General features: G+C 34.1%; 4 protein-coding genes across 4 annotated transcripts; all 4 read right to left on the bottom strand.

Moving 5' to 3' along the window:
- Window positions 1-2,855: 2,855 nt before the first annotated feature.
- Window positions 2,856-7,380, bottom strand: LOC135152892 (uncharacterized). The gene is made up of 9 exons (XM_064094053.1): window positions 6,707-7,380; window positions 5,699-6,028; window positions 5,251-5,544; window positions 5,102-5,174; window positions 4,929-5,014; window positions 4,566-4,685; window positions 4,294-4,355; window positions 3,974-4,136; window positions 2,856-3,862 (listed from the first exon to the last, which is right to left on the bottom strand). Exons 1-9 carry the CDS (start codon window positions 6,971-6,973, stop codon window positions 2,963-2,965), a joined length of 2,295 nt encoding a protein of 764 aa, XP_063950123.1. The 5' UTR covers window positions 6,974-7,380; the 3' UTR covers window positions 2,856-2,962.
- On the bottom strand, window positions 7,060-9,175 carry LOC135152891 (lysine-specific demethylase JMJ25-like). The gene is made up of 6 exons (XM_064094052.1): window positions 8,918-9,175; window positions 8,597-8,718; window positions 8,037-8,136; window positions 7,799-7,928; window positions 7,479-7,542; window positions 7,060-7,393 (listed from the first exon to the last, which is right to left on the bottom strand). The coding sequence occupies exons 1-6, from the start codon at window positions 9,062-9,064 to the stop codon at window positions 7,060-7,062; spliced, it is 897 nt and encodes a 298-aa protein (XP_063950122.1). The 5' UTR covers window positions 9,065-9,175.
- Window positions 9,176-13,342: 4,167 nt separating this feature from the next.
- LOC135152890 (uncharacterized) lies at window positions 13,343-15,748 on the bottom strand. The gene is made up of 6 exons (XM_064094051.1): window positions 15,649-15,748; window positions 15,476-15,561; window positions 15,113-15,232; window positions 14,841-14,902; window positions 14,521-14,683; window positions 13,343-14,409 (listed from the first exon to the last, which is right to left on the bottom strand). The coding sequence occupies exons 1-6, from the start codon at window positions 15,746-15,748 to the stop codon at window positions 13,510-13,512; spliced, it is 1,431 nt and encodes a 476-aa protein (XP_063950121.1). The 3' UTR covers window positions 13,343-13,509.
- On the bottom strand, window positions 15,670-19,733 carry LOC135152651 (lysine-specific demethylase JMJ29-like). Its single transcript, XM_064093178.1, has 8 exons — window positions 19,476-19,733; window positions 19,154-19,275; window positions 18,594-18,693; window positions 18,352-18,481; window positions 18,032-18,095; window positions 17,262-17,946; window positions 16,246-16,575; window positions 15,670-16,091 (listed from the first exon to the last, which is right to left on the bottom strand). Exons 1-8 carry the CDS (start codon window positions 19,620-19,622, stop codon window positions 15,786-15,788), a joined length of 1,884 nt encoding a protein of 627 aa, XP_063949248.1. The 5' UTR covers window positions 19,623-19,733; the 3' UTR covers window positions 15,670-15,785.
- Between the last annotated feature and the right edge of the window lie 775 nt (window positions 19,734-20,508).

The raw sequence follows: 20,508 nt of genomic DNA, 5'->3' as shown, positions 1-20,508 counted from the left end.
GTCTCTAGTATATCAAGTAATATACTGAATTAACTCTTGCTTTTGTCTCTCCATTCTGCAGCTCGACTCAACTAGTTCTTCAACTTGTCTCAGATTAATAAATTATTTAAGTAAGGCCCGCTAGATTTTATATTATATTGACAACAACAAACGCATATTTTATATATAACCCGATTTGTACAACTTTCATGCCTGTCCCTAGGACCTTTATGGGTACTATGGTCAAAAATAAATGGAACACTACATTTCTGGTCAAATTTAATCCTGGACAGAATGTATTTTACTACATTGTGGTATATTGTTTGTGCGAATTTTAATACTTTATTTAGTAAATTTAGATGATATTATCTTACTAATCAACATATATATCACATAATTCTCATAATTATATACCTTATTAAGAATTTTTCTATGTACAAAAGAAATGTTACAAGTTTAATATAAGTTCCTAATTTGATTTTGTAACTCTACTTTGTTCCTTATCAATTTGGACGGAAATTGTGACTTGAGATTTTTGGTCACCGGAGTTGCTTCTCGGTCGCCGGAGTTGCTTGAGTTGCCGGAATTCCTCCAAAATTAACATTCCACGGGTTAATTTTCTTGGTGATATTCTAGTACAAATCATGTTATTGTAGATAGAGATTGAGTATGTATGTATCTATATATATATATATATATATATATATATATATATATATATGGTTATGAATGTGTATGTAAAAGAGGGGGAGATGGAGTCATGGAGATGGGGAGGGGGAGATGAAGATGTGGAGAGGGAGAGGGAGAGGGAGAGATTTGGAGAATGGGGAGTGTATTTGGGTTATAATGTGTGTTTGTATGTATATATATGATAAGGATATGTTGTGATGATTTTAGACCGTTGGATTGTTGTGTTGGTATGTTAAATAAGGGCCACACGGATTGCTGACATGGCAATAAATTTGACCGTTGGCAGTCAAATTTAGCTAAATTTGACCGCTGGCAGTCAAATTTATAGTCGGTCAAATTTAACTTTTGGCGGCAAATTTCCCTCACAAAATAATTTGAATTATTTGAATGCAAATTTGACCGCCGCTGGTCGAAAATGTAAATTTGACCGAAATCGGTCAAATAAATTTAATAGATTAATTTAAAAAAAAAGCAAAATAAATATATAATCATTTTATTAAATTATTTAAAAAAAGGTGCTAAATTCAAATAATATTATCTGAACATCCGTACGGTTGGATCGTTGAAAAAATTATTTTAATAATTTATTTTGTTAATCAGGAATGAATCTCATTTTAAGAAGTAGTTCTTCTTACTGGATTTTTCTTATAAAGTCATTCAAGTCAAATTTAAAATCTTTTAAAAACATAATCACATGACTAAAATCAATATCTCTTAACATCCGTACGGTTGGATCGTTGAATTTTTTTTTTTCATAATTTATTTTGTTAATCAGGAATGAATCTCATTTTATGGAGTGATAGTTCTTACTGGATTTTTCTTATAAAGTAATGCAAGTCAAATTTCAAATATTTAAAAAAAATATTCACATGACTAAAATCAATATATCTTAACATCCGTACGGTTGGAGCGTTGAAAAAATTATTTTAATAATTTATTTTGTTAATCAGGAATGAATCTCATTTTAATGAGTAGTATTTCTTACTAGATTTTTCTTATAAAGTCATGCAAGTCAAATTTTAAATCTTTTAATTATTTTTTCACATGACTAAAATCAATATATTTTAACATCCGTACGGTTGGATCGTTGAAAAAATCATTCAAAAAAAAATTATTTTGTTAATCAGGAATGAATCTCATTTTAATGAGTAGTATTTCTTACTAGAATTTTCTTATAAAGTTATGCAAGTCAAATTTCAAATCTTTTAATTATTTTTCACATGACTAAAATCAATATATCTTAGCATCCCTACGGTTGGATGATTGAAAAAATCATTTAAAAAATTTGTTTTATTAATCAAGAATGAATCTCATTTTAAAGAGAAGTGCTTCTTACTAGATTTTTCTTATAAAGTCATGCAAGTCAAATTTCAAATATTTTTTCACATGACTAAAATCAATATATCTTAGTATCCGTATGGTTGGATTGTTAATAAAATTATTTTATTAATCAGGAAGAAATCTCATTTTAAGAAGTAGCACTTCTTACCGATTTTTCTTATAAAGTCACGCAAGTCAAATTTCAAATATTTTAATTATTTTTTCACATGAATAAAATCAATATATGTTAACATCCGTACGATAGGATCATTGATAGAATTATTTTACAAAAATTATTTTATTAATTAGGAATGAATCGCATTTTAAGGAGTAGTCAAATTTAGCCAGGATAAATTTGACTGCCAGCGGTCAAATTTATAAATTTGACCGAAATCAGTCAATTATTTTTTGAAATTTTTCCACCCTTTCAAGCGAGAAATTTTGCCGCCCAAAGTTAAATTTGACCGACTATAGTTTTGACCGAAGGCGGTCAAAAATAATGACGTCAGCACTAATTTTTTTGGAGGGAACTTTCCCTCCTAATTTTTGAGGGACCCACATACTAAATATGACCGAATAAATTTGACCGGTGCTAAATTTGACCGGTTTTGGTCAAATATGAAAGCGGTCAAAAATAGTCGGTCAATTTTAACCTTGACTTGATATCATACGAATTTGACCATAAATTTGACTGCTTGCGGTCAAAAATAAGCCGGTCAAAAATAATCGGTCAAAAATACCCGGTTTTTCTTGTAGTGAACATAAGTTAGAAAACATATGATATAAATTTAATCTTGACATATGAATAACTAGCTATACAACATAAAAATTGAGATAAATTAATTTAAAACATTTATTTTGGAAGCTGTTATTCAAGATACAGGAAGCTTTGTTTGAGGATGGCAGCTCTTTCACAGTCCCACCATTTTAGAAGAAAAAGTTACAAGTATACATTATGCTTGTTGCACGGTACTCAATAGTCTAGTGCTTGGACCTGTTGTTTCCAATTTTGCTCCATGATAACCAACTTATCCATAGTATTCTCCACGTTTCTCTCATATGCCGCTGCCATAGCCTCAAGATTTAGTGCTTTGTAATGTTGGGCATGGGCATCTTTGTGTAACCTCTTTGCTTCATCTGAGAATTTGACAAGTTTGGCGCCTATGGCTTCATTAGTGGCCTGGAGTCTGACTATCTCAGCTGAGTTGTGATCTATCTTCTCCTCCAGCTTCCATGCCTCATCGTTACACAATTTGCTCCGGTCCCCAACATCATTCTCAGCAGCTGTCCTAAGATTCGTGACTTCCTCGTTGAGTTGTTCATTTCTCATTTGAAGCCTAGATATACTGAGCATGGTGGTATCTTTCTCTTTTTCTAATTTCATCATATTTTCTTCGATCTGGCGATATTTTCCCAACATGCTCTTCAGTTCCTCTCGCTCTTTAGACCTTGCCAGAGGCATAACCATGCCCCGTTTCACTTCCTTGTGAAGCTCGTATGCTCTACTCGTTAAGTCTGGCAGATCCCTGCGAAGAGCTAAGAATCCCTGCTGCAAATGTGAGGGGATCCTCCTAGAGGCAAGCAAAAAGTGCAAGACTCTATTGAAGTCTTGCAAATTTGGATCATCGGCAAGGTCAAGCAGGCGTCCTGACATGTGTTTCTTCAAACTCTTCTCATACTCCTGGATGATCTCTTCATCCAGATGTATTTGGGGAGGAAGTACCATTAACACATCCACATTTTCTTTCTGGATTTGTGCCTCCAACTCATTGAAGAACTCAACCATCGCGGCAGGGATTGACCTGGGAACTTGACGTGGAGAATTATCCGAGGTAACAGATTTCATGCGTTGGGTTAAGATGTCAGAAACCTCCTGCATTAAAAAGTAAAGAAACATGATCTAGGAGAAGCGCGGAGCAAGTAAAACTACAATTTATTGCCATAACAAAAAGTGAATGCTAAAAAAAAAATTGACCTAGATTACCTGAGATATATTAGCCTCTTCTTGGAAGTCACCTTGTACTAAAGTTGGGTTGGGTTCTTGGTAATAGCTTTCGATCTCCAAATTTGCTAGGTCTGAACCCATGTATCCACCCTGTACTGAAGAATCAGAACTGACATCCAAGCTATCAGTCACTGTCTCCGTTCTGTGAGTCAAATATAACAGTTTAGATGAGATGTAACTGGCGAAGTAGTTTTATAAGAGCACATTTTTAGATCAAAGGAGAAAGTCAAGATATTTTATGATTAAATTGTATAATGTGTAGTATTTCATAAAAAAATCAATATACAAGCTTATCTTACTTGGTAACCTCTTCCAAGTCGTTCGATACTTGTCTTATTGCATGAATAATTAATTTTTTTACCTGCATGAAGCAAAAAGAAATTCAAATCCAACGTCATGAAAGACAAATTTAGAATAAAAACAGTTATAAATGAATATAAGTACTAAAAGAAATTAAATCGGATGCCATGAAAGTAAAATTTAAAATAAAAACAATGGTAAGTGAATATGATTTGAGCAGATAAATTTTGACAATATCATATGTAGTAAAAAAGAAAAATTAATAACCTACCCCTAATTTGTCCTCCTTGGCCACGTGCTCTCGGGGAAGGACACGAATTTCCTCGGTAAAACGGAGGCACTCATGTATGCTTTCAGGTGACACAAAACCGGTCGAAACCTGTATACATGACTAATGAAATATGCAGAAATATTAATTAGTAAGCAGTATCCATATCATGATAAAATATATTGTTATGAACAAAAATAAATATTTAAATAATTTTTAATCAAGGAGGACACCATGAAATGTCAGAAATTCTTATCATGATAAAATAAATTGCTATGAACAACAGAAGATATTTTAATTTTAACAAGAAATCAAAAACATTACGGTGATTGACTTGTAAATTAAGAGCTTTTGTTGAAATCTCACCTTCAAGTTTCTAACTTGAAAAGGACAGCCGGCAGGAATGAAAATTGCATCTCCTAGATTTTGAACCACCCTCCATGGTTCAATTCCTAGAAATAGAAAAAATTATTATTCCAGGCAATTTCATATCAAATAATAAGAAAATGTCTATGTAAATTCTATATATGAAAACTTGCCATATTCCTCTTTAAGTCTTCTTTGATGCTCGGCGTTGAGGTAAAATACCCCATCATATATGGGATCAACAACCTGGCAAAATAAAATCATTATATCCATCTATTCTGATCGACAAGAAATTATCATCAAGTAGTAGTTATAAGGGTACCTGCTTTAACGGCAAGCAATATGTATGTCTGAACTCTTTAAAATGCCTTCTCAGATATTCTTTCAATTTGAAAGCATCTTCTCTGCGGTAAATGTCCCAGAGGGCACCGCTCTTTGGGTTTTGCAGCTCTTCTGGATCATTGGATTCCAGCTGCGGCTCCGGTCCATTTCCCATGTCACCCTCTGCATATATTTCTCTCTCGTCCTGAACACGGTGCTTCTCCTTCAGCTGTTCCATCTTAGCAAGCTCAGAAGGAGTGAATGTCATCTCTTTGACATGAGTTAGCACGTATACCTTCGACAGAAGACATAATAATGGTAAGAGTTATTCAATTTGAATAATGTGGTTTACGTACTCTACTTTACACAGAAAACTTCTAGCTCAATTATATTTAATTTTATAGGTAATCACTGAACAGAACTAATTGTAATTATAAAGGAGATCATACTGCGTCAGAGTCATGATAGCTGAGTTTGGAGACGGAATCACCACGTCCGAGTTGCTGGGAAAAGCCATAAGCGGTATATAGTTTGGGACCTGTGTCTGGCTTCAGATGGCCCTCCGGTAACTTGACAGCAAGGTTCAAGTAGCCGCTCTGTGGATGTGTGTACTCCTTGAACGGCAAAGCGCTTAAGAACTCCACGTTATGACGTGGGAGACGATCCTCAAACGAACCAGATTCAGGCCAATCATTTAACTTTAGCATTTGGGGCCAGCCAGCCAAGTCAAGTCTACCCTCTGTATAGCCTTTAAAGAACAAACTTAGGCTATATTCCTCCTGCAAGACAGATAACATTTAATATTAATTAACTTAGTTAAATGATTAGTAACTGGATTTCATAATTATTAGAGCTACACATTTAATTGCTAGCTTCTGTTAAACAAGTACTCATATATACCCTTTATTTGCTAGTACTATATATGCACTTGGAAAACGGTGGATTCAGTTATACACTATAAAGCATGAGAACACGTGCGGGTATGGCAGTACGTGGTACATGGATATGAGAATTCAGTAAATTTCAAATGGGGATTCGGGTACGAGGGGATTCAACAAATATTAATATATTAAAAGTATATATTAAGTATATATATATATATATATATATATATATATATATTTCAAGAGTTATATTTATATTAATACCGAATAATTAAATAAATAAGTTCAATATCCATAACAGTTTACAATATAATTATTTAAGACCACAATTATCACATGACAAGGTAGTATAAGTGTAGAGTATTCAACTAAATCACACAATTAATTATTAAAAAGAATCTTCAGCAATCCCCGAGCACCCAAAAATCGTCAAGAATCGAGTATGCAGTGCGGCAGGTGGGTGAAGACTCCTTGTTTTCTAGGTTATTCATAATACACTATAAATGTAAATGTTTTTTTGTGAAACAAGACAGAAAAAACTGTATATACTATAAAAGCAAGAAACAAACTTACCTTGCACCAGTTCAAACAATTCAAGACAGTCACACCGGTACGGGACTTATCATGCATTGCTCGAGACATCACCATCGGTTCCCAGCTTAGACCATATGTTCTGTCAAGTCCCCCAGTCACAATCACCGGTTCGCCTTTTGACCAGTGCGCCTGAAAATGCTTGTGATCTCCGGCTTGAATGTCTATAGCTTTCCGTATTTTCTCTGTGGCCGTGTCATCACCAGCTGCCAAATTACAACAGGAGCACCCGTGTGTGGGATCTGGCATGCCATCCAGATTATACTGTTGGCATAATTCTTCAGCTTTCAATATCACGTTTGAAAGCCAACCGTCTCGCAAGACCTGGTTCAGCCTCAGAATACCTTTTCCACACCCACCCAAACTCTCCGGTGGACAAGAGATGCTGCCATCCTTGTTAGGCCTCCATTCAGGTAATTTTGCCTTCCCGCGGGAACCACCGTCCTTTGTTGCAGTCGATGTGCCCACAGTTCTATTGCTTCGAGCTGGTTTACATGTTTCACCATGTATAAGTACCCCACCCCCGGGTTCTTATATTGATTCATGCTTCCCGGATGACCTGCTTGCAAAGAGCCAGCACGCAAGTCCCGGCAACAGGAGATGCATAGATCATACGGACATTTTGTGCAGCTCCGGTGGTAGTCAGCAATCGAAGTTTCGCACCAGTTGCTGCATAGAACATTGCTTTACTAATTAAGCACAACTGCAGAAGGCATGCAGTTAACAGCAGGGAGGAGAATATTCAAAATCTTACCAATTTAGACGCTCATTAACATAGCAGTCTGCTTGCTGCACTTTGACCTCAGAAAATGGCAACCCTGGGGAAAATAATACAATACAAGTTAAAATGACTAGAAATGGAAAACCTGCCCTAATCAAACTGGAGCAACCATTTAATTAATACATTCTATCTTAATATATAGTAAAGTGAAATTAATAGATTTAACTACAGGAAACGAGAGTAATGAAAAAGAATCGAGCAAAAGAAACGCAGTCAACAGATACTTATATATATTAAGTAATATAACCATATATCAGTTTACGTCGTAAATAGCCCAGTTTGTTGTAGTGTACCTCGAATTTGTGCCTCCATCTCTTTTTCCAAACTTTGCTCTTCGTTAATTTGTTTCACATATGGAAGAAGCCGTCGCAGGAGATACTTTGCGTAATTCTTTTTGTCTCCTTCGCTCATCCTTGTTTCGTTCTGGAAAAAACATCGAAAATAGTATATAGGTTATATAGCCATGATAAGCCTCATGAATACCTTGATGAATTCATTGATGATTGAAGTTAAAATGTCAAAGAAACAAACCTTTTCGGGCAATTCCAAGCGCAAACAACTCTTGCAATTGCAAATGTCTCGGCAGAAAGGACATTCCATAAGAAAATCCTCCTCATTCATCTGGGGATAGCTGTTTATAAACGAAGAAGCAAAAACCAGATATTAAATGCAAGCAACCCATCAATGTGGAAAGACCACAAAAATTATTACTTTCCACTTCAACACTCAAATTTTGTTTTGTTTAGTGTTTACACAGTACCAATGTACAATGGTTGAATATACGTTCTTAAATCTTAAATTCTAACAAATATTAATTTGTTGAGCCAACTTCAAAAACTTCCTATACTCATAACCGGATACAAACTCATATAGATATTGTAATTGAGATAAAACATATTAATAGGTAAGTGGTTGGATAAAAAATTCCATATAATTGATATACATATAATTTTAATAATTGAAATATATAATTTATATGTCATTGCTATTATATAAAATTACTACCTTTTCTCATAAATTAATTAATCATCAAACGCTAGATCACTCTAATTATTTTTCTATCAATAAAAAAGAAAAACAGATAAACATACTTTTTTGAAATACACGAAGTGCAATATCGTTTCCTCTCACATCTGTTGCAGGTCACAACATACCCATCATTTCTTTTGCACTGATGGCAGTACTTCTGTTCACCGCCACTCCTATTTTTCTCCTGTACACGAGATATTAAATAAATAATCAATTCAATTGTGTATTTTCTTTAGATCTATCATCAATTAATTAAGTCAAAGTTGAATCACAAAATTCACAGAAATAATTTTGAATCATGTTAAAAAAAAGTCTTTTGGTTCATAGATATATCAGAATTGGGGGGTTTCGTTCGTGATTATAAGTTTGAAAAAAAAACTTACAATTTTACGACGTCTAGGCTTATAAGCATCTTTGCTGGTAGATGAATCAGATGAATCAGAACCATCAAGTTGATATAGTTGTTTTCTTTTTCTAGACCTCTCTATTCTACTCCTCGAAGCAACTAACTCTTGTGTTTTTCTCTCCATTCTGCACCTCGACGCAACTAGCTTACTTTGTTTTGATGTTTGATATATTCGATCCTTCCTTCCTTCTTTTTCTTCTTCTCCCTTTTCTTCTTCTTCTTTCTTGGTTTTTTGGTTTTGTTCAACTTGTGAATAAAATGATGATCAAAGGTGAGTTTTTGTAGTCAAGACATGATGTCCTTTAACATAAAAAGTCGTGCCCATTTGTAATGTATAAATCTGCAACAACAAACGTTATTGAATACAACTGTCTGTGGGCCCTATGATGAAAATTAAACTTTATGATGACATTTCTCACGTCCTACATTCACCTTACTATTGTGAAAAATAAATAATAAGATTACAGCCGTTATATTTATCAGTAGACAGTAGGCCCATAAATTGACCGTCTATAATAAATTTATATTCACAATTGCTAGTGTGAACGCCACTTTTTGGGTAGGTGGCATATTTTTATGTACTCCCATCTCATTAATGATAATGACCCTATATAAAGAAATATCTTCACCAATAAATATGTTCCACTTAATTAAAAATTAGTTGTTAGCTTGTGTTATATATGGGCACACACTAGAAAAACTCTTTATGTTATATTTGCAACAACAAACGTTAATGATACAATTTTTATTGTTATATTTGTGGGGTCCTACGTACAATGAACGCACTATGATTAAAAGTAAACTTTATGATGACATTTCTCACGCCCTACACATTCACCTTACTATTATGAAAAATAAATAATAAGATGATGATGTGATAGTAGAATGGAAGATTTTAATGGGTGTGATTGCTATATACTCAATTAACTCATGTGTTTGTTTCTCCATTATCCAGGCAAGGCCCGCTAGATTTTATATTATATTGACAACAAACACGTGTTTGTACAGTTTTTATGATTACACCTGTCTCTAGGTAGTTTTATGGGCATTACGGTAAAAAAATAAACCAGATACTATTCACAATTATAGCTGCCAATAGGCCCCTATACTAACCACAATATGACTAAGGTATCGCTCATGATTACAGCAGTTATATTTGTCACTAGGCCCCTACATTGATGGTCTCTATAATAAATTTATATTCACAATTGCTAGTGTGAAAGCCACTTTTTAGGTGGGTGGCATATATATTTATGTACTCTCATCTCATTAATAATAATGACTCGCATGAAGAAAAATCTTCACCGATAAATATGTTCCACTTAATTAAAAATTAGTTGTTAACGTGTGCACTGTATTATGAGCACACACTAGAAAAATTCCTTTATATTATATTTGCAACAACAAACGTTAGTGAATACAACTGTTATATCTGTGGGGCCCTACAATGACCGCACTATGATGAAAAATAAATTGTATGATTCTCACGCCCTACATTCACCTTACTACTGTGAAAAATAAATAATAAGATGATGATGTGATAGTAGAATGAAAGATTTTAATGGGTGTGGTTGCTATATATACATGAACAGTGTGGGTCTCTAGTATATCAAGTAATATACTGAATTAACTCTTGCTTTTGTCTCTCCATTCTGCAGCTCGACTCAACTAGTTCTTCAACTTGTCTCAGATTAATAAATTATTTAAGTAAGGCCCGCTAGATTTTATATTATATTGACAACAACAAACGCCTATTTTATATATAACCCGATTTGTACAACTTTCATGCATGTCCCTAGGACCTTTATGGGTACTATGGTCAAAAATAAATGGAACACTACATTTCTGGTCAAATTTAATCCTGGACAGAATGTATTTTACTACATTGTGGTATATTGTTTGTGCGAATTTTAATACTTTATTTAGTAAATTTAGATGATATTATCTTACTAATCAACATATATATCACATAATTCTCATAATTATATACCTTATTAAGAATTTTTCTATGTACAAAAGAAATGTTACAAATTTAATATAAGTTCCTAATTTGATTTTGTAACTCTACTTTGTTCCTTATCAATTTAGACGGAAATTGTGACTTGAGATTTTTGGTCACCGGAGTTGCTTCTCGGTCGTCGGAGTTGCTTGAGTTGCCGGAATTCCTCCAAAATTAACATTCCACGGGTTAATTTTCTTGGTGATATTCTAGTACAAATCATGTTATTGTAGATAGAGATTGAGTATATATATATATATATGGTTATGAATGTGTATGTAAAAGAGGGGGAGATGGAGTCATGGAGATGGGGAGGGGGAGATGAAGATGTGGAGAGGGAGAGGGAGAGATTTGGAGAATGGAGAGTGTATTTGGGTTATAATGTGTGTTTGTATGTATATATATGATAAGGATATGTTGTGATGATTTTAGACCGTTGGATTGTTGTGTTGGTATGTTAAATAAGGGCCACGTGACATGGCAATAAATTTGACCGATGGCAGTCAAATTTAGTTAAATTTGACCGATGGCAGTCAAATTTAGTTAAATTTGACCGTTGGCAGTCAAATTTAGCTAAACTTGACCGCTGGCAGTCAAATTTATAGTCGGTCAAATTTAACTTTTGGCGGCAAATTTCCCTCACAAAATAATTTGAATTATTTGAATGCAAATTTGACCGCCGCTGGTCGAAAATGTAAATTTGACCGAAATCGGTCAAATAAATTTAATAGATTAATTTCAAAAAAAAGCAAAATAAATATATAATCATTTTATTAAATTATTTAAAAAAAGGTGCTAAATTCAAATAATATTATCTGAACATCCGTACGGTTGGATCGATGAAAAAATTATTTTAATAATTTATTTTGTTAATCAGGAATGAATCTCATTTTAAGAAGTAGTTCTTCTTACTGGATTTTTCTTATAAAGTCATTCAAGTCAAATTTAAAATCTTTTAAAAACATAATCACATGACTAAAATCAATATCTCTTAACATCCGTACGGTTGGATCGTTGAATTTTTTTTTCATAATTTATTTTGTTAATCAGGAATGAATCTCATTTTATGGAGTGATAGTTCTTACTGGATTTTTCTTATAAAGTAATGCAAGTCAAATTTCAAATATTTAAAAAAAAATATTCACATGACTAAAATCAATATATCTTAACATCCGTACGGTTGGAGCGTTGAAAAAATTATTTTAATAATTTATTTTGTTAATCAGGAATGAATCTCATTTTAATGAGTAGTATTTCTTACTAGATTTTTCTTATAAAGTCATGCAAGTCAAATTTTAAATCTTTTAATTATTTTTTCACATGACTAAAATCAATATATTTTAACATCCGTACGGTTGGATCGTTGAAAAAATCATTCAAAAAAAAATTATTTTGTTAATCAGGAATGAATCTCATTTTAATGAGTAGTATTTCTTACTAGAATTTTCTTATAAAGTTATGCAAGTCAAATTTCAAATCTTTTAACTATTTTTTCACATGACTAAAATCAATATATCTTAGCATCCCTACGGTTGGATGATTGAAAAAATCATTTAAAAAATTTGTTTTATTAATCAAGAATGAATCTCATTTTAAAGAGAAGTGCTTCTTACTAGATTTTTCTTATAAAGTCATGCAAGTCAAATTTCAAATATTTTTTCACATGACTAAAATCAATATATCTTAGTATCCGTATGGTTGGATTGTTAATAAAATTATTTTATTAATCAGGAAGAAATCTCATTTTAAGAAGTAGCACTTCTTACCGATTTTTCTTATAAAGTCACGCAAGTCAAATTTCAAATATTTTAATTATTTTTTCACATGAATAAAATCAATATATGTTAACATCCGTACGATAGGATCATTGATAGAATTATTTTACAAAAATTATTTTATTAATTAGGAATGAATCGCATTTTAAGGAGTAGTCAAATTTAGCCAGGATAAATTTGACTGCCAGCGGTCAAATTTATAAATTTGACCGAAATCAGTCAATTATTTTTTGAAATTTTTCCACCCTTTCAAGCGAGAAATTTTGCCGCCCAAAGTTAAATTTGACCGACTATAGTTTTGACCGAAGGCGGTCAAAAATAATGACGTCAGCACTAATTTTTTTGGAGGGAACTTTCCCTCCTAATTTTTGAGGGACCCACATACTAAATATGACCGAATAAATTTGACCGGTGCTAAATTTGACCGGTTTTGGTCAAATATGAAAGCGGTCAAAAATAGTCGGTCAATTTTAACCTTGACTTGATATCATACGAATTTGACCATAAATTTGACTGCTTGCGGTCAAAAATAAGCCGGTCAAAAGTAATCGGTCAAAAATACCCGGTTTTTCTTGTAGTGAACATAAGTTAGAAAACATATGATATAAATTTAATCTTGACATATGAATAACTAGCTATACAACATAAAAATTGAGATAAATTAATTTAAAACATTTATTTTGGAAGCTGTTATTCAAGATACAGGAAGCTTTGTTTGAGGATGGCAGCCCTTTCACAGTCCCACCATTTTAGAAGAAAACGTTACAAGTATACATTATGCTTGTTGCACGGTACTCAATAGTCTAGTGCTTGGACCTGTTGTTTCCAATTTTGCTCCATGATAACCAACTTATCCATAGTATTCTCCACGTTTCTCTCATATGCCGCTGCCATAGCCTCAAGATTTAGTACTTTGTAATGTTGGGCATGGGCATCTTTGTGTAACCTCTTTGCTTCATCTGAGAATTTGACAAGTTTGGCGCCTATGGCTTCATTAGTGGCCTGGAGTCTGACTATCTCAGCTGAGTTGTGATCTATCTTCTCCTCCAGCTTCCATGCCTCATCGTTACACAATTTGCTCCGGTCCCCAACATCATTCTCAGCAGCTGTCCTAAGATTCGTGACTTCCTCGTTGAGTTGTTCATTTCTCATTTGAAGCCTAGATATACTGAGCATGGTGGTATCTTTCTCTTTTTCTAATTTCATCATATTTTCTTCGATCTGGCGATATTTTCCCAACATGCTCTTCAGTTCCTCTCGCTCTTTAGACCTTGCCAGAGGCATAACCATGCCCCGGTTCACTTCCTTGTGAAGCTCGTATGCTCTACTCGTTAAGTCTGGCAGATCCCTGCGAAGAGCTAAGAATCCCTGCTGCAAATGTGAGGGGATCCTCCTAGAGGCAAGCAAAAAGTGCAAGACTCTATTGAAGTCTTGCAAATTTGGATCATCGGCAAGGTCAAGCAGGCGTCCTGACATGTGTTTCTTCAAACTCTTCTCATACTCCTGGATGATCTCTTCATCCAGATGTATTTGGGGAGGAAGTACCATTAACACATCCACATTTTCTTTCTGGATTTGTGCCTCCAACTCATTGAAGAACTCAACCATCGCGGCAGGGATTGACCTGGGAACTTGACGTGGAGAATTATCCGAGGTAACAGATTTCATGCGTTGGGTTAAGATGTCAGAAACCTCCTGCATTAAAAAGTAAAGAAACATGATCTAGGAGAAGCGCGGAGCAAGTAAAACTACAATTTATTGCCATAACAAAAAGTGAATGCTAAAAAAAAAATTGACCTAGATTACCTGAGATATATTAGCCTCTTCTTGGAAGTCACCTTGTACTAAAGTTGGGTTGGGTTCTTGGTAATAGCTTTCGATCTCCAAATTTGCTAGGTCTGAACCCATGTATCCACCCTGTACTGAAGAATCAGAACTGACATCCAAGCTATCAGTCACTGTCTCCGTTCTGTGAGTCAAATATAACAGTTTAGATGAGATGTAACTGGCGAAGTAGTTTTATAAGAGCACATTTTTAGATCAAAGGAGAAAGTCAAGATATTTTATGATTAAATTGTATAATGTGTAGTATTTCATAAAAAAATCAATATACAAGCTTATCTTACTTGGTAACCTCTTCCAAGTCGTTCGATACTTGTCTTATTGCATGAATAATTAATTTTTTTACCTGCATGAAGCAAAAAGAAATTCAAATCCAACGTCATGAAAGACAAATTTAGAATAAAAACAGTTATAAATGAATATAAGTACTAAAAGAAATTAAATCGGATGCCATGAAAGTAAAATTTAAAATAAAAACAATGGTAAGTGAATATGATTTGAGCAGATAAATTTTGACAATATCATATGTAGTAAAAAAGAAAAATTAATAACCTACCCCTAATTTGTCCTCCTTGGCCACGTGCTCTCGGGGAAGGACACGAATTTCCTCGGTAAAACGGAGGCACTCATGTATGCTTTCAGGTGACACAAAACCGGTCGAAACCTGTATACATGACTAATGAAATATGCAGAAATATTAATTAGTAAGCAGTATCCATATCATGATAAAATATATTGTTATGAACAAAAATAAATATTTAAATAATTTTTAATCAAGGAGGACACCATGAAATGTCAGAAATTCTTATCATGATAAAATAAATTGCTATGAACAACAGAAGATATTTTAATTTTAACAAGAAATCAAAAACATTACGGTGATTGACTTGTAAATTAAGAGCTTTTGTTGAAATCTCACCTTCAAGTTTCTAACTTGAAAAGGACAGCCGGCAGGAATGAAAATTGCATCTCCTAGATTTTGAACCACCCTCCATGGTTCAATTCCTAGAAATAGAAAAAATTATTATTCCAGGCAATTTCATATCAAATAAAAAGAAAATGTCTATGTAAATTCTATATATGAAAACTTGCCATATTCCTCTTTAAGTCTTCTTTGATGCTCGGCGTTGAGGTAAAATACCCCATCATATATGGGATCAACACCCTGGCAAAATAAAATCATTATATCCATCTATTCTGATCGACAAGAAATTATCATCAAGTAGTAGTTATAAGGGTACCTGCTTTAACGGCAAGCAATATGTATGTCTGAACTCTTTAAAATGCCTTCTCAGATATTCTTTCAATTTGAAAGCATCTTCTCTGCGGTAAATGTCCCAGAGGGCACCGCTCTTTGGGTTTTGCAGCTCTTCTGGATCATTGGATTCCAGCTGCGGCTCCGGTCCATTTCCCATGTCACCCTCTGCATATATTTCTCTCTCGTCCTGAACACGGTGCTTCTCCTTCAGCTGTTCCATCTTAGCAAGCTCAGAAGGAGTGAATGTCATCTCTTTGACATGAGTTAGCACGTATACCTTCGACAGAAGACATAATAATGGTAAGAGTTATTCAATTTGAATAATGTGGTTTACGTATTCTACTTTACACAGAAAACTTCTAGCTCAATTATATTTAATTTTATAGGTAATCACTGAACAGAACTAATTGTAATTATAAAGGAGATCATACTGCGTCAGAGTCATGATAGCTGAGTTTGGAGACGGAATCACCACGTCCGAGTTGCTGGGAAAAGCCATAAGCGGTATATAGTTTGGGACCTGTGTCTGGCTTCAGATGGCCCTCCGGTAACTTGACAGCAAGGTTCAAGTAGCCGCTCTGTGGATGTGTGTACTCCTTGAACGGCAAAGCGCTTAAGAACTCCACGTTATGACGTGGGAGACGATCCTCAAACGAACCAGATTCAGGCCAATCATTTAACTTTAGCATTTGGGGCCAGCCAGCCAAGTCAAGTCTACCCTCTGTATAGCCTTTAAAGAACAAACTTAGGCTATATTCCTCCTGCAAGACAGATAACATTTAATATTAATTAACTTAGTTAAATGATTAGTAACTGGATTTCATAATTATTAGAGCTACACATTTAATTGCTAGCTTCTGTTAAACAAGTACTCATATATACCCTTTATTTGCTAGTACTATATATGCACTTGGAAAACGGTGGATTCAGTTATACACTATAAAGCATGAGAACACGTGCGGGTATGGCAGTACGTGGTACATGGATATGAGAATTCAGTAAATTTCAAATGGGGATTCGGGTACGAGGGGATTCAACAAATATTAATATATTAAAAGTATATATTAAGTATATATATATATATATATATATATATATATATATATATATATTTCAAGAGTTATATTTATATTAATACCGAATAATTAAATAAATAAGTTCAATATCCATAACAGTTTACAATATAATTATTTAAGACCACAATTATCACATGACAAGGTAGTATAAGTGTAGAGTATTCAACTAAATCACACAATTAATTATTAAAAAGAATCTTCAGCAATCCCCGAGCACCCAAAAATCGTCAAGAATCGAGTACGCAGTGCGGCAGGTGGGTGAAGACTCCTTGTTTTCTAGGTTATTCATAATACACTATAAATGTAAATGTTTTTTTGTGAAACAAGACAGAAAAAACTGTATATACTATAAAAACAAGAAACAAACTTACCTTGCACCAGTTCAAACAATTCAAGACAGTCACACCGGTACGGGACTTATCATGCATTGCTCGAGACATCACCATCGGTTCCCAGCTTAGACCATATGTTCTGTCAAGTCCCCCAGTCACAATCACCGGTTCGCCTTTTGACCAGTGCGCCTGAAAATGCTTGTGATCTCCGGCTTGAATGTCTATAGCTTTCCGTATTTTCTCTGTGGCCGTGTCATCACCAGCTGCCAAATCACAACAGGAGCACCCGTGTGTGGGATCTGGCATGCCATCCAGATTATACTGTTGGCATAATTCTTCAGCTTTCAATATCACGTTTGAAAGCCAACCGTCTCGCAAGACCTGGTTCAGCCTCAGAATACCTTTTCCACACCCACCCAAACTCTCCGGTGGACAAGAGATGCTGCCATCCTTGTTAGGCCTCCATTCAGGTAATTTTGCCTTCCCGCGGGAACCACCGTCCTTTGTTGCAGTCGATGTGCCCACAGTTCTATTGCTTCGAGCTGGTTTACATGTTTCACCATGTAAGTACCCCACCCCCGGGTTCTTATATTGATTCATGCTTCCCGGATGACCTGCTTGCAAAGAGCCAGCACGCAAGTCCCGGCAACAGGAGATGCATAGATCATACGGACATTTTGTGCAGCTCCGGTGGTAGTCAGCAATCGAAGTTTCGCACCAGTTGCTGCATAGAACATTGCTTTACTAATTAAGCACAACTGCAGAAGGCATGCAGTTAACAGCAGGGAGGAGAATATTCAAAATCTTACCAATTTAGACGCTCATTAACATAGCAGTCTGCTTGCTGCACTTTGACCTCAGAAAATGGCAACCCTGGGGAAAATAATACAATACAAGTTAAAATGACTAGAAATGGAAAACCTGCCCTAATCAAACTGGAGCAACCATTTAATTAATACATTCTATCTTAATATATAGTAAAGTGAAATTAATAGATTTAACTACAGGAAACGAGAGTAATGAAAAAGAATCGAGCAAAAGAAACGCAGTCAACAGATACTTATATATATTAAGTAATATAACCATATATCAGTTTACGTCGTAAATAGCCCAGTTTGTTGTAGTGTACCTCGAATTTGTGCCTCCATCTCTTTTTCCAAACTTTGCTCTTCGTTAATTTGTTTCACATATGGAAGAAGCCGTCGCAGGAGATACTTTGCGTAATTCTTTTTGTCTCCTTCGCTCATCCTTGTTTCGTTCTGGAAAAAACATCGAAAATAGTATATATATAGGTTATATAGCCATGATAAGCCTCATGAATACCTTGATGAATTCATTGATGATTGAAGTTAAAATGTCAAAGAAACAAACCTTTTCGGGCAATTCCAAGCGCAAACAACTCTTGCAATTGCAAATGTCTCGGCAGAAAGGACATTCCATAAGAAAATCCTCCTCATTCATCTGGGGATAGCTGTTTATAAACGAAGAAGCAAAAACCAGATATTAAATGCAAGCAACCCATCAATGTGGAAAGACCACAAAAATTATTACTTTCCACTTCAACACTCAAATTTTGTTTTGTTTAGTGTTTACACAGTACCAATGTACAATGGTTGAATATACGTTCTTAAATCTTAAATTCTAACAAATATTAATTTGTTGAGCCAACTTCAAAAACTTCCTATACTCATAACCGGATACAAACTCATATAGATATTGTAATTGAGATAAAACATATTAATAGGTAAGTGGTTGGATAAAAAATTCCATATAATTGATATACATATAATTTTAATAATTGAAATATATAATTTATATGTCATTGCTATTATATAAAATTACTACCTTTTCTCATAAATTAATTAATCATCAAACGCTAGATCACTCTAATTATTTTTCTATCAATAAAAAAGAAAAACAGATAAACATACTTTTTTGAAATACACGAAGTACAATATCGTTTCCTCTCACATCTGTTGCAGGTCACAACATGCCCATCATTTCTTTTGCACTGATGGCAGTACTTCTGTTCACCGCCACTCCTATTTTTCTCCTGTACACGAGATATTAAATAAATAATCAATTCAATTGTGTATTTTCTTTAGATCTATCATCAATTAATTAAGTCAAAGTTGAATCACAAAATTCACAGAAATAATTTTGAATCATGTTAAAAAAAAGTCTTTTGGTTCATAGATATATCAGAATTGGGGGGTTTCGTTCGTGATTATAAGTTTGAAAAAAAAAACTTACAATTTTACGACGTCTAGGCTTATAAGCATCTTTGCTAGTAGATGAATCAAATGAATCAGAACCATCAAGTTGATATAGTTGTTTTCTTTTTCTAGACCTCTCTATTCTACTCCTCGAAGCAACTAACTCTTGTGTTTTTCTCTCCATTCTGCACCTCGACGCAACTAGCTTACTTTGTTTTGATGTTTGATATATTCGATCCTTCCTTCCTTCTTTTTCTTCTTCTCCCTTTTCTTCTTCTTCTTTCTTGGTTTTTTGGTTTTGTTCAACTTGTGAATAAAATGATGATCAAAGGTGAGTTTTTGTAGTCAAGACATGATGTCCTTTAACATAAAAAGTCGTGCCCATTTGTAATGTATAAATCTGCAACAACAAACGTTATTGAATACAACTGTCTGTGAGCCCTTGATGAAAATTAAACTTTATGATGACATTTCTCACGTCCTACATTCACCTTACTATTGTGAAAAATAAATAATAAGATTACAGCCGTTATATTTATCAGTAGACAGTAGGCCCATAAATTGACCGTCTATAATAAATTTATATTCACAATTGCTAGTGTGAACGCCACTTTTTGGGTAGGTGGCATATTTTTATGTACTCCCATCTCATTAATGATAATGACCCTATATAAAGAAAAATCTTCACCAATAAATATGTTCCACTTAATTAAAAATTAGTTGTTAGCTTGTGTTATATATGGGCACACACTAGAAAAACTCTTTATGTTATATTTGCAACAACAAACGTTAATGATACAATTTTTACTGTTATATTTGTGGGGTCCTACGTACAATGAACGCACTATGATTAAAAGTAAACTTTATGATGACATTTCTCACGCCCTACACATTCACCTTACTATTATGAAAAATAAATAATAAGATGATGATGTGATAGTAGAATGGAAGATTTTAATGGGTGTGATTGCTATATACTCAATTAACTCATGTGTTTGTTTCTCCATTATCCAGGCAAGGCCCGCTAGATTTTATATTATATTGACAACAAACACGTGTTTGTACAATTT

Source organism: Daucus carota, chromosome 5 (genome assembly GCF_001625215.2).
Source record: "Daucus carota subsp. sativus chromosome 5, DH1 v3.0, whole genome shotgun sequence".
NCBI classification, from domain to species: domain Eukaryota; kingdom Viridiplantae; phylum Streptophyta; class Magnoliopsida; order Apiales; family Apiaceae; genus Daucus; species Daucus carota.
This window is presented reverse-complemented; position numbering and strand designations above follow the sequence as displayed.

Excerpts from the sequence above, each read along its gene's own strand:
- LOC135152892 (XM_064094053.1), bottom strand. The coding sequence starts at position 6,973 with ATGCCAGATCCCACACACGGGTGCTCCTGTTGTAATTTGGCAGCTGGT. Across the intron at positions 5,175-5,250 it reads ATTGCTTGCCGTTAAAGCAG|GTTGTTGATCCCATATATGA; the intron begins GTACCCTTATAA and ends TTATTTTGCCAG. Across the intron at positions 3,863-3,973 it reads AAGAGGCTAATATATCTCAG|GAGGTTTCTGACATCTTAAC; the intron begins GTAATCTAGGTC and ends TTTTTAATGCAG.
- LOC135152891 (XM_064094052.1), bottom strand. The coding sequence starts at position 9,064 with ATGGAGAGAAAAACACAAGAGTTAGTTGCTTCGAGGAGTAGAATAGAG. Across the intron at positions 8,137-8,596 it reads ACTTCGTGTATTTCAAAAAA|CTATCCCCAGATGAATGAGG; the intron begins GTATGTTTATCT and ends GTTTATAAACAG. Across the intron at positions 7,929-8,036 it reads GCTTGGAATTGCCCGAAAAG|AACGAAACAAGGATGAGCGA; the intron begins GTTTGTTTCTTT and ends TGTTTTTTCCAG.
- LOC135152890 (XM_064094051.1), bottom strand. The coding sequence starts at position 15,748 with ATGGATATAATGATTTTATTTTGCCAGGGTGTTGATCCCATATATGAT. Across the intron at positions 14,903-15,112 it reads CCAAGGAGGACAAATTAGGG|GTAAAAAAATTAATTATTCA; the intron begins GTAGGTTATTAA and ends TGCTTCATGCAG. Across the intron at positions 14,410-14,520 it reads AAGAGGCTAATATATCTCAG|GAGGTTTCTGACATCTTAAC; the intron begins GTAATCTAGGTC and ends TTTTTAATGCAG.
- LOC135152651 (XM_064093178.1), bottom strand. The coding sequence starts at position 19,622 with ATGGAGAGAAAAACACAAGAGTTAGTTGCTTCGAGGAGTAGAATAGAG. Across the intron at positions 16,576-17,261 it reads ATTGTTTGAACTGGTGCAAG|GAGGAATATAGCCTAAGTTT; the intron begins GTAAGTTTGTTT and ends TCTGTCTTGCAG. Across the intron at positions 16,092-16,245 it reads GCTATCATGACTCTGACGCA|GTATACGTGCTAACTCATGT; the intron begins GTATGATCTCCT and ends CTTCTGTCGAAG.